The 12,229-nt window shown below is 40.8% G+C and overlaps 1 protein-coding gene across 1 annotated transcript in view; it reads left to right on the forward strand.

The window, feature by feature from the left end:
- The window catches only part of ARSH (arylsulfatase family member H), a 28,224-nt gene extending 26,723 nt beyond the window's left edge, over positions 1-1,501 (forward strand). Inside the window, exon 9 of the mRNA XM_025373353.1 lies at positions 424-1,501. Within this exon, the coding sequence (XP_025229138.1) occupies positions 424-791 (368 nt within the window). The 3' untranslated portion in view covers positions 792-1,501. The remainder of the gene's footprint in view (positions 1-423) is intronic.
- Positions 1,502-12,229: the final 10,728 nt, after the last annotated feature.

Genomic DNA, 12,229 nt, shown 5'->3' on the forward strand with positions numbered 1-12,229 from the left:
AGGAGGGAGGAAAAGACAGAAGAGGGAAGGAGAAAAGGATAAAGAATGATTAATTTTGCCAAATTACTTTTGTCAATTTCAGATGTGAAAGTGGTATTTAGCCTTGGATCACTTTTAATTTTGTTTGTACCTAATCAGATTGAGGTAGAATTTTAATTTGGTACTCCCAGAATTACCCTATTCCCACTTGGGTCCTCATTGTTATCTCCAAATGTTCTCATGACAAGATTTCTAAAAATGTCTTCAAGTTTGCAGTAAAATTGTACATTGTTCTTAGAGTTGAAGACATGCTACTGTTGCTGTGTAATTTTGTGCAGAAGAGTATTATCAATCACTAGAAAAAGCATTTGAGAAAAACATCTTTAATGAAAAGAGTCCTAAAATCACCACCAAGATGGTATCATAATGCAACTTACTTTTTAGGTGCAACTGTGTGGAAAGCTCATTATGTGACTCCCAAATTCTACCCTGATGGAACTGGTGCCTGCTATGGGAGTGGAATATGTTCATGTTCAGGGGATGTAACCTACCACGACCCACCACTCCTCTTTGACATCTCAAGAGACCCTTTAGAAGCCCTTCCACTGAACCCTGACAATGAACCATTATTTGACTCCGTGATCAAGAAGATGGAGGCAGCCATAAAAGAGCATCGTAGGACGCTAACACCTGTCCCACAGCAGTTCTCTGTGTTCAACACAATTTGGAAACCATGGCTGCAGCCATGCTGTGGGACCTTCCCCTTCTGTGGGTGTGACAAGGAAGATGACATCCTTCCCACAGCTCCCTGAGACCATGGGGACCATGTGTTACCCACCACAAACTTACTGTTACAATGGTCATAGGAGCAGAGCTCACCTGACTGATTCATTCCATTTGGGATAAAAACTGATGGCCTCACCCACTGTTTTATCCTCAGAAATCAGTTCTTTCAAGAGCTCAGTGAAATTAAAGTGGGTCCATATATAACAGTGAACCTGGAGGGGAGCATTTGTTGTACAATTTTTTTCTAGTATATAATTGTGCCATTGCCCAAGGGAAAGAGCAGATCAAGGTGACTTCAGCAGAATCTTGTAGAGCTTTTTGTTCCTAGAATTCATGGAAGCATCAGGTCCAATGTCATAAGTTAGAAACTTCTGCTTGCAGATTCTATACCCAGGCATGCTAGCTTTCTAATAAATCATGATAAGTACTTAATTTTTTCATGAAGCAGAGGGTCACATAAAATTTGAAGTAGTACTATTATAGTCAGATTGACTTCTTGATTTTCTCTCTTTCCTTCTTTTCTCTTCCTGTCCAATACACATCTGGTTATGAGAAAAAATACTGGGCTGAAGTTCTTGACTTTGCTTCCTGGTAGCTATATCATCCTGTGATTTGGTTTCTTCATGTGTAAAATGAGAAAACCAGTGTCTACTTCACAGAGTAGCTATGAGGATTACATGCATTAATTAACGTGAAATCACCTTGTGTAGAATAAGCAGTCAATAAATATTATAATTACAAATGTTGTTGTTGTAAGCATCATCAATTGCAGTTAATTATGATTCCTTAAACACAAAATAAGAAAAATGGTGAAGAGTCAACATTTAAGAAAAAATAAAGAAACATGACTAAAACAATTATTTAATTGAAGGAAGGCATTTGGCAATACACATAGGAAGTAGTTCTAAGCAGGATAAACAAACATAAATCCAAAATTTGAAGCATCTGTGACTGCAGACTACGAAAGACAAAGAAAAGATCACAGATGGATGCAGAGCAGGTGAGCCTCAAATTGGGGCTTAGCCTGGGAGGGTTCTTGGCTTCCCACAGGAAAGAATTCAAGAGTAAGCCAGTGGTGGAAGAAACAGCTTTATGGAGAAGGTAGCGTCACAGTTCTGTGACTGCTCCTGCAGAGAGCAGGAGCTCAGGGCACTGCTGCAGTCATATTTATACCCACTTTTAATCACATGCAGATTAATGGACAGTTTATGCAGAAATTTCTAGGAAAAGGGTGGCAACTTCTGAGTGCTCAAGTCATTGCCATAGAAGGGGGCAGTAACTCCCATGTATTGCCATGGCAATGATAAACTGATATGGTATGCTGGTGGGCATGTCTTATGGAAAGCGGCTTCCATGTTTTAACTGGTCCTCAATTTGGTCCTCTGTCTGCTTCTGTTTCTTCTTCTCACCATTCCTGGGCTCAGGCAATCTTCCTGCCTTGGCCTCCCAAAGTGCTGGGATTATAGGTGTGAGCCACCACATGTGGCCAACAATGAATGTTCTTTATTTTATTTTATTATACTTTATATTTTGAGATAGAGTCTCACTCTGTCATCCAGGCTGGAGTGCAGTGGTGTGATCTCAGCTGACGGCAATCTCTGCCTCCTGGGTTCAAGTAATTCTCCTGTCTCAGCCTCCCGAGTAGCTGGAATTATAGGCACACACCACGACACCCAGCTAAATTTTGTATTTTTAGTAGAGACAGGATTTCATCATGTTGAGGAGGCTGGTCTCAAACTCCTGACCTCAAGCCATCCACCTGCATCAGCCTCCCAAAGTGCTGGGATTACAGGCATGAGCCACTGCGCCAGCAACAATGAATGTTCTTAATATCACTAACCTGTGCACTTAAACATGATTTAAAATGGTACATTTTGTTATGTGTTATTTTACCATAATTAATTTTTAATTTTAATTTTTATTTTTTGAAATGGAATCTTGCTCTGTTGCCCAGGCTGGAGTGCAGTGGGAGATCTTTTCTCAAAAACAAAGCAAAACCCCAAAAAACAACCTAACAAATGCAATAACAACATCTTCTGCAATTTTTTAAGTTTGAAGATTACTTATTTCACTCAGAGCTTCCCTGTATTACTTGTCTTTAATGCTGTTCTCAAATTGTGTGTGCGTGTGTGTGTATGTTTGTGTGTGTGTGTGTTTAGAGAGAGAGAAAGAGGGAGCAGCTAGCAGGTCCCTACATCACCCGAAAATCCATCATTTTCTCTTTATTCAATTCTGTAGTGGTGCGATCTCGGCTCACTGCAACCTCTGCCTCCCAGGTTCAAGCGATTCTCCTGCCTCAGCCTCCCGTGTAGCTGGGATTACTGGTGCCCGCCACCACACCCCACTAATTTTTTGTATTTTTAGTAGAGACGGGGTTTCGCTATGTTGGCCAGGCTGGTCTCGAACTCCTGACCTCAGGTGATCCACCCACCTCGGCCTCCCAAAGTGCTGGGATTACAGTCGTGAGCCACCGCACCCGCCCCAATTCTGCTATTTCTTATTCCTTTTTACATTGTAGCCACACTGCAGACTTTGACCTGAATGAACCAATTAATTATGCCTCCACTTCACTAATGTGCCACTAGGAGGCGCTAGACAAATATTTCTCAACTACTCGGTCAATGCGTTCAAGCATGCCACAGGTGTTCATGCTAGAGACTTGTCATTGATGTTTTCTTGAGCCATTGGAAGGAAATGGCCATGAGGAAAAGACTCGGTTTGTTTTATGTTAATCCAGGGGATTTGAGTCAAAGTAGCCAATCTGTCCTCCACAATTCAGCATTTTTAGAGAAACAAAAAATGGTGGCGAAACATGCAGACTCTAAAACTGAATGTCTGCTTTTCAAGTTCTTTCTATTTATTGGCTAGGGAAAAATAAGTGTCACTTAACTTCTCTGTAGTGCAATGTCTCAACTTTAAAATGACTACAATAGCAAACTCTGCATAGAGTTGTTGCAAAGATTAAATAGATAAACATGCTAAAACACTTACAAGAGGCTGGAACGGCACTTTAAGATGATAGTAATTTTATTTTATTACAAGAAACACTGAGGTTGAATTTTCTTAACCCAGAACTTAGATTAGGAAGAAGTGGTCATTAAAATATATCATGCATTATTACTTATATGGTCACCATTCTGTGCAGTAGATCATTAAACTTATTGCTCCTGGGAGGGGATAAATTTATTAACTTGCCTGATGTAATCATTCCACATTGTGAACATATATCAAAGCATTCCATGGTACACCATATATACACACACACACATACATATACATATATATACATATTATTTGTCAATTAAAAATAAAAATAAAATGCTGACAAAATAAAAGGTGTTAAATGAATGCATAAGAAACATGAGGTAGGTGAAATAGGAGTCTTACTCAAACCATCTGCCCTGATCTGTCCATCATCCCATGCTGGGACATGAAAAGCCACATATTCAGAGCACTGGGGGAATTGAGAGAGAGTGAAGGACAGACAGAGTCTTCATCAGGGACGTTCCCCCACGGGAAGCCTCCTACCATGAACCTTAAAGACATGAGTTCTGGAAGGTGTCTGAGAAGGGATTTTCTGGGATTTGTGGTTTTGCCAGAGAGCTCACAACACGGTGATGGGAGCAAACCCTTCTTTCATTATTATATTTTCCAAAACTCGTGGCAATATTTTGGAGAATTGTTAAGGTGGTAGGAGGGAGATGTAAGAAACAGCCCCAGAGTGCCTTTGTGTTTGCTGCCCTGCATGTTTGCCAGAAAGAACATATTCCTCAGGTACTAGTCTCATGCTGCTGATAAAGACATACCTAAGACTGGGTAATTTATAAAGGAAAGAGGTTTAATGGACTCACAGTTCCACATCACTGGGGAGGCCTCACAGTCATGGTGGAAGGCAAAAGGCACGTCTCACATGGTGGCAGGCAAGAGAGAAAAAAGAGCCAAGTGAAAGGGGAAACCTCTTATAAAACCATCAGATCTCATGAGGCTTACTCACTACCATGAGAACAGTATGGGGGAAACCACTCCCACAATTCAATTTTCTTTCACTGGGTTCCTCCTGCAACACGTGGCAATTATGGGAGCTACAACTGAAGATGAGCTTTGGGTGGGGACACAGCCAAACCACATCACCTCAGGTATGAAGAGACTGAAGAAATGAATGTGCCATTTTTCGTCTTTACAGAGTGTTTCAAATTTGCAAATGCTCAAAAATGTTATCCCTCAAAGACCTTTGAGGAAAAAGTTGGTTGATTGACTCCAGCAAAATGGAATGTAATCCAAGAAAGGCGAGAGTAGCCAAACACAGTGGCTCACGCCTGTAACCACAGCATTTTGGGAGGCTGAGGTGGGAGGATCTCTTGGGTTCAGGAGTTCAAGACCAGCCTGGACAACATAGTGCAATCTCATCTCTACTAAAAATTTGTTTAAAATTGCTGAGTGCAGTGGCGCATGCCTGAAGTCCCAGCTACTCAGGAGGCTGAGGTGGGAGGATCACTTGAGCCCAGGAGACTGAAGCTGCAGTGAGCTGTGATTACACTACTGCACTCCAGCCTGGGTGACAGATCAAGACCCTGTCTCAAAATACTACTACTACTACTACTACTGCTACTACTACTACTACTACTGCTACTACTACTACTACTGCTACTACTACTACTACTACTACTACTGCTACTACTACTACTACTGCTACTACTACTACTACTACTACTGCTGCTGCTACTACTACTACTACTGCTACTACTACTACTACTGCTACTACTACTACTACTACTACTGCTACTACTACTACTACTGCTACTACTACTACTACTACTGCTGCTGCTACTACTACTACTACTGCTACTACTACTACTACTGCTACTACTACTACTACTACTAAAATAGAAGAGAGCACACAAGAAGCAGTGCTGAATACATAAATGTATAAAACAAAGTCTGAATGTGTTAGTGCATAGTTACGAAAATAATCTGAAATTAACATTTCACATGGGAGGTAATTGAAAGAGCAGAGCAGAAAGAGAGAATGAGCATATGTTCATGCTTTTGTTTCATCTGGGAAGAAGACATAAGTAATGACTACCTTTATATGTGATAGAAAATATAAGCTTAAATATGTGTGCTGACAGTTGAAGGGTGGTTACCACCAGAAAACTAGAAAAGATTTGTACAAGTTTCAGAGCCTTAATGGGAAATGTGTGAATTGAAGAAAACCTGACTCATGCAATCAGAGGTGGGTGGGAAAGAATTACACTGAAGTAGAAAGTCTGATATATGTAAAAAAGGGAAAATAATATGAAACAAAACTGCAGGACTCAATCCAAATATAACAGTGGTCATAATAAACATGGATGGATTAAAATTCCTTTTTAAAAAGATAGGCTTTCTGAATGGAAAAATAAACATAAAATCCAGACATACAGTAGTGCAGGAGGCAGCTTAATTAAAAACAAACAAACAAAATGTTGAAAATAAATGGATGCATTTGATATTCTGTTCCACTATCCAATCTAAGTAATGGTTAATTGTTTTATAGATTGTTCTTCAGTTTTTGTTTGTTTTGAGACAGAGTCTCCCTCTATCCCCCAGGCTGGAGTGCAGTGGCCTGATCTTGGCTCACTGCAACCTCTGCCTCCCAGGTTCAAGCAATTCCCGTGCCTCAGCCTCCGCAATAGCTGGTAGTAGAGGTACCCCCTACTGCACCTGGCTAATTTTTGTATTTTTATGAGAGAAAGGGTTTAACCTTGTTGGCCAGACTGGTCTCAAACTCCTGACGTCAGGTGATCCACCCACCTCGGCCTCCCAAAGTGCTGAGATTACAGGCATGAGCCACTGTGCCCTGACTTCAGTTTGGTTTTGTCCAGTGTTTTCTCATGATTAGATTGAGGTTATGCATTTTTGGCAAAAAAATCATCAGAATTGGTGTAAGTGTTCAGTGTGTCATGTTACGGAGTGCATGGTGTCTTTATGTCCTGTCCTGGTGATGCTAAATTTGATCACCTGGATTAAGTGGTGTCTGTTGGAGATCTCCACTGTAAAATTATTATTTTTTTTCTGATCCAGGAAAGGTTAAGCAAGAGTTTGGCACCATTTTAAGTCTAATAAGAAACATTTACTATCTAGTTTCTCTGAAGCCTGCTGCCTGTGGGCTACATGTGCATAATAAAAACTTTGGTCTCCACAACGCCTTATCCTCACCCAGGCATTACCTTTCTATTGATTATAGGTCTTTAATCAGAAATGCTTGGAATCCACCTATGACCTGGAAGCCCCCCACTTTGAATGGAATCCCACCTTTCTGGACTAAGCCAATGTACATCTGACATGTATTGATTGATGTCTCCTGTCCCCATAATTGTATAAATCCAAGCTGTCACCCAACCACCTTGGGCACTTGTTCTCAGGACCTCCTTGGGGCTGTGTTGTGAGCCATTGGTTAAATGAATAACTCTTCAAATATTTTACAGAGTCTGACTCTTTTCGTGGACAATAATTGGTGCCCTACACATGGGGCCTCAGAAAAGACTCAGAATCCTTGATGCAGTTGCCTGAACCCGGAGCTAAGGTACCAGCGGGGCCATTGGAAGCCCTCCCTGGCTTCAGGTTTCTCCTCCAGTGGAACCGGTGAGTCCTCCGGAGCTCTGGACCTTCCATTTGGTTGATGGTCCTTGATTCATTCTGAGCTGTTTTTCTTTCTTCTTCCTCTTTTTTTTCTCCTAGGAAGTTGTCGTATAGGATCCTAATTTAGGTTTGGTGGTGCATTATAAAGGGTCTTCTCCACTGCCTTTTTCCCCTCAAATTAATCTCGATTGGCCTGTGTGTGCATTTGCGTGAGGAACTGAACTGCCACTTTCATAGATAAATGAGAGGCTGAGCTCCTCAGCTTGTAAAAGAAAGGGGGTTTTGCTTCTCCTAACCAAAAAACACCCCTGGGTGGTAGGGGTTGAGTGGGAGTGTCTGGGGGATTGGCTCCCGCCATGATGTGCAGTGACCCTACAGGGAACCGCACAACAAAATTAATTCTAAGAGGCTCATCCAGGAGACAGGTGTAGGAGCTCATCACTTGCCATGTTGAGCCCTCTTGGAGGTCTAGACCTCTGGAGAGAGAAACGGAGACAGGTAAAAGGGTAGAATGACTCAGTGGTGACACACAGTGTAGTCCCTCCCACAGCCAGCACACTTCAATCCACCCTACTAAAACCTAGGCCACAGATGAGTTCCTCATTTTTTAAAAAAGTGGGAGACATAGCACGTAAGAATGAGGAAAGGCAGAGAGAACGACCCCCATTTGGGCACCCCTTTTGGTTTTATGGTTCCTCTACTTGCAAGTATTTGTGTAAGTGGGAAAAGCTTGAGGGCATGCCCGGTGAAACAAAAAGCTTCCCTGTTACATATTATGTCTGTGCTTGTTCACACTTTAAACCGCTGCACACATTACACCAGAGAAAACTCCAGCCCAAAGTTCAACCTGCAACCATTCAGTTCCTAAGTCCTCTATTTTGCTATTTTCTTTTCTGCCTACTTTAAATCTTCTGTTTACTTCTTTTTCTTTTCTTTCTTTCTCTTTCTTTTTTTTTTGAGACAGAGTCTTGCTCTGTCACCCAGGCTAGAGTGCAATGGCGCCATCTACTGCAGCCTCTCCCTTCCAGGTTCAAGCAATTCTCCTGCCTCAGCCTCCCAAGTAACTGGGATTACAGATGTGCACCACCACATCTACCTAATTTTTGTATTTTTAGTGGAGACAGGCTCTCACCATGTTGACCAGGCTGGTCTCGAACTCCTGACCTCAAGTGATCCGCCTGCCTCGGCCTCCCAAAGTGGTGGGATTACAGGCGCGAACCACCACTCCTGGCCTTTCTGTTACTTTTCCATTGCTGTTGAGATAGAAGTCACTGTTGGGATCCAACCTTTTTGTTTGTGTAAACTGGTGAGTTTGTGTTGATATCTCTTGGCTAGAGTTCTGAAGCAAAAGCTATAGGATCTTTGTATGAGTGTGTATGCGTGTTTGATTTCTTTATGTACGTGCAAATATGTGTACATACATTTTTTTTATGTGCTTTAGCCATGAAGTGTCAAACTGGCTTCAAGTTAAAGAGTATTCATAAATTAAATACTAAGCCAAAACGCTTTTCAAGTTCACGTGACTTACATAAATCTTTAATAAATAAGCTGGCTTTAAAATTATTGGTACAATAGTATTAGAAACATTTAAAAAATTGTCAGCATACATGTTTGTTTCCATTTACTGATCAAGCAGTTTCATATTTACCTTCGACAGATATTATAAGGTGTCAAAATTTGGCATATGGCTTATAAAACTATAAACCCAGCAACTCAGCATGAAATAGAATAATCTCTGTTTGTGTACTTTTTGATAAATAAGACGTTTAATGTGATTAGTGTAATAAAAATAGCTAAATCCTAAGTTATCAGTAAAATATCTATATATCTAACTTTAAAATTTTTGCTTAGGTAAACACAAAATTCATAGACTATAAAAATGGTTAACAGGGAAATAACTTTAAACGATGACTATCACAGTTTTCACAGATGATCTAGGTAAAAGATTTTACAAAATTAATTAGGTAAATGTAATGAAACAAATGCTTGTAAATAAACATAATTTAGAATCTAAAGTTAAATAATAGATATTCATTAAATATCTGGGTCATTTTCAATGTTAAAAAATTATAGAAAAACTTTTCTAAAAAATATGTTCTTATTAAAATCTAAGTTATTTTCATCTAATTCCATGTTTATTTATTTATATTTTTTGAGATGGAGCCTCGCTCAGTCTCCCAGGCTGGAGTGCAGTGGTGCAATCTCAGCTCACTGCATCCTCCGCCTCCCAGGTTCAAGCGATTCTCCTGCCTCAGCCTCCCTAGTAGCTGGGATTACAGGTGTCCACCACCACGCCTGGCTAATTTTTGTATTTTTAGTAGAGACAGGAGTCTCGCCATGATGGCCAGGCTGGTTTCGAACTCCTAATCTCAGGTGATCCACTCACCTAAGCCTCCCAAAGTGCTGGGATAACAGGTGTGAGCCACTGCACCTGGCCAGATTCCAGGTTTATTTAAGGGTTATTTATGAAATACAGTAAAAGGAACCAAGAAATAAGAGATGTAAAGAAAGTAGGCTGGGTGCAGTGGGTCACATCTGTAATCCCAGCACTTTGGGAGGCTGAGGCAGGCACATGATGAGGTCAGGAGTTTGAGACCAGCCTGACCAACACAGTGACACCCCATCTTTACTAAAAATACAAAAATTAGTCAAGCATGGTGGCATGTGCCTGTAATCCCAGCTACTCAGAAGGCTGAGGCAGAAGAATTGCTTGAACCCGGGAGGCAGAGGTTGCAGCGAGCCGAGATTGTGCCACTGTACTCCAGGTCGGGTGGCAGAGCGAGACTACTCTGCTCAAAAAAAAAAAAAAAAAAAAGTTGGTAAGAAATGTTAAAAGAAAAATAATTTTGTATGAGAAAGAATCTTGTATGTTTAATTTTTCTTTTCACATAAAATAACTGGTTGTTTAAGAGAGATGTTTAGGACAGAACAGAAAGTTCAAGCAGGTTGTATATGGTCTGTGCATGTCATAATACAGTCTGTAAAAAAGGAATTCAAAAAAATTTGTATGTAATTAAGTTTGCTATAATTAAAAGGAAATTATAATCATTCTAGGTATTGGACTTCAATAATAAAAATACAGTAATGCAAAAGGAGATAATTGGTTAGAACAAGATTTTCTTAAAATACTGATGTACTCTTAGTGAAACTGCAAGAAGTTTTTAATTTTTGAATTCCATCATCTCTTCTTGAAATTCTTCAGATTGACATCTTAGGGGTTCAACTTCTGCTGCATCCTGCTCACCTCAGAGCGTTCCCTCTTTTGAAAAGGAAAAGGCCTGGGATGGTAATTCTCTCCTTCAACTTTTGCTGGCTCCTGTAATTTTTTAAAAATTAATAGTCTAAAGGAAGAGAGAGAATTTTTGAAAACAGGCAAATGAAAAATTGTATAGGATGTGCCTCTGTGTGTCTGTCTATATGTTTATTTATTGTTTGTTTGTTTGATTGATTTGTTTATTTTTGAGACAAGGTCTCACTCTGTCACCCAGGCTGGAATGCAGTGGTGTGATCTTGGTTCACTGTTGCCTTGAGCACTGGGCTCAAGTGATCCTCCTGCCTCACCTCAGTCCCCCAAGTAGCTGGAACCACAGGTGCATACTATCTCGTCCAGCTAATTTTTTCTATTTTTTTTTTTTTTTTGTAGAGATGGGATTTTGCCATGTTGGCAGGCTGGTCTCAGTCCTGAGCTCAAGCGATCTACCTGCCTTGGCCTCCTAAAGTGCTAGGATTACAGGCGTGTGGCACCATACCTGGCATTGTCTGTAAGTTTCTATATGTGGTGAGGAAGTAATATTTCAGTACCAAATTACATGAAAGAGCTGTAATCAAACAGCTTAAAGAAAAGTAAGTGCTTATCAGACAACCAGAAGCTAGCTCAGATGCTTTTAATTCACATTCCTTTAGTAATCTTTAGTAATACTAATTTGATAAATTTAATTTCAAAATCCTGTCCAGTGGTTTAAAATCTTAGAGTCATGTTAGACGGGACTGTTCCCTTGACCTTGACCCCCTTCGTGGGCAGGAACTGGAGTGACTCATGTTACTCAGCCTGCAGTTTATGGACAGCTTTGTGTTAACAGCTCAGTGAAGGGTCAAGGTGACAGCCTTCTGCACCTGTCCTTTTTGACACCGAGTTCTTGTTTGGTATCCAAGAATCATCAGGTCACACAAACTGTTTGAAAGATGATGAATGTGGAGGACTTTACTGAGCAGTGGAAGTGGCCCTCGGTGGAAGAGGAGCTGGAAAGGGGGTGGTGTGTGAAGGTGATGTTTCTCTGAAGCCTAGCCTTCTCTGGCTGGGCTGCCCTCCAAAACCACGCCGTCTGAAGTTAGTCATGTTTATCTGTAGTCTCCAATGCTCAGTTACTTCTCTGCTCACCACTCAGCAGCTTGTATCCCTGCCAGTCAGCTGCTTGTGTTGCTTTTTTCTTTTTCTTTCTTTCTTTTTTTTCCTGCCAGCTGGTCTGGTCTTTATGGGCACCGGATAGGGGCAGGGAAGGCCAGAAAGGCCATCATTTGCGCAGAAAAACGAGGCCAGCTGCTTTCACATAGGGCTGAGCTTCCAGACTTGAGGCTGCAGTTTAGCTAGGAGCCCAGTGGTCCTGTATCAATGTTAGATTAAATTAGGTAATCCCAGGTTTTGCACTGGAAATTAGGGTTACTGGGAGTTGGGATCGTAGGAGAGTAAGATGTATTTTTGGTGAGGTTTATAAAAACACAAAGATGTGGTTTTTGCCAAAGAATATGTAATATTAACAGGCTATTTAAAGGTCACTTTAAAATAAATGGAAAATTATACAGACGAAACTCATTGGAGAAAGAAAAATAAAGAGGTGGGAAATGA

The sequence above is a fragment of the Theropithecus gelada genome, chromosome X (assembly GCF_003255815.1).
Source record: "Theropithecus gelada isolate Dixy chromosome X, Tgel_1.0, whole genome shotgun sequence".
Classification (NCBI taxonomy): Eukaryota; Metazoa; Chordata; class Mammalia; order Primates; family Cercopithecidae; genus Theropithecus; species Theropithecus gelada.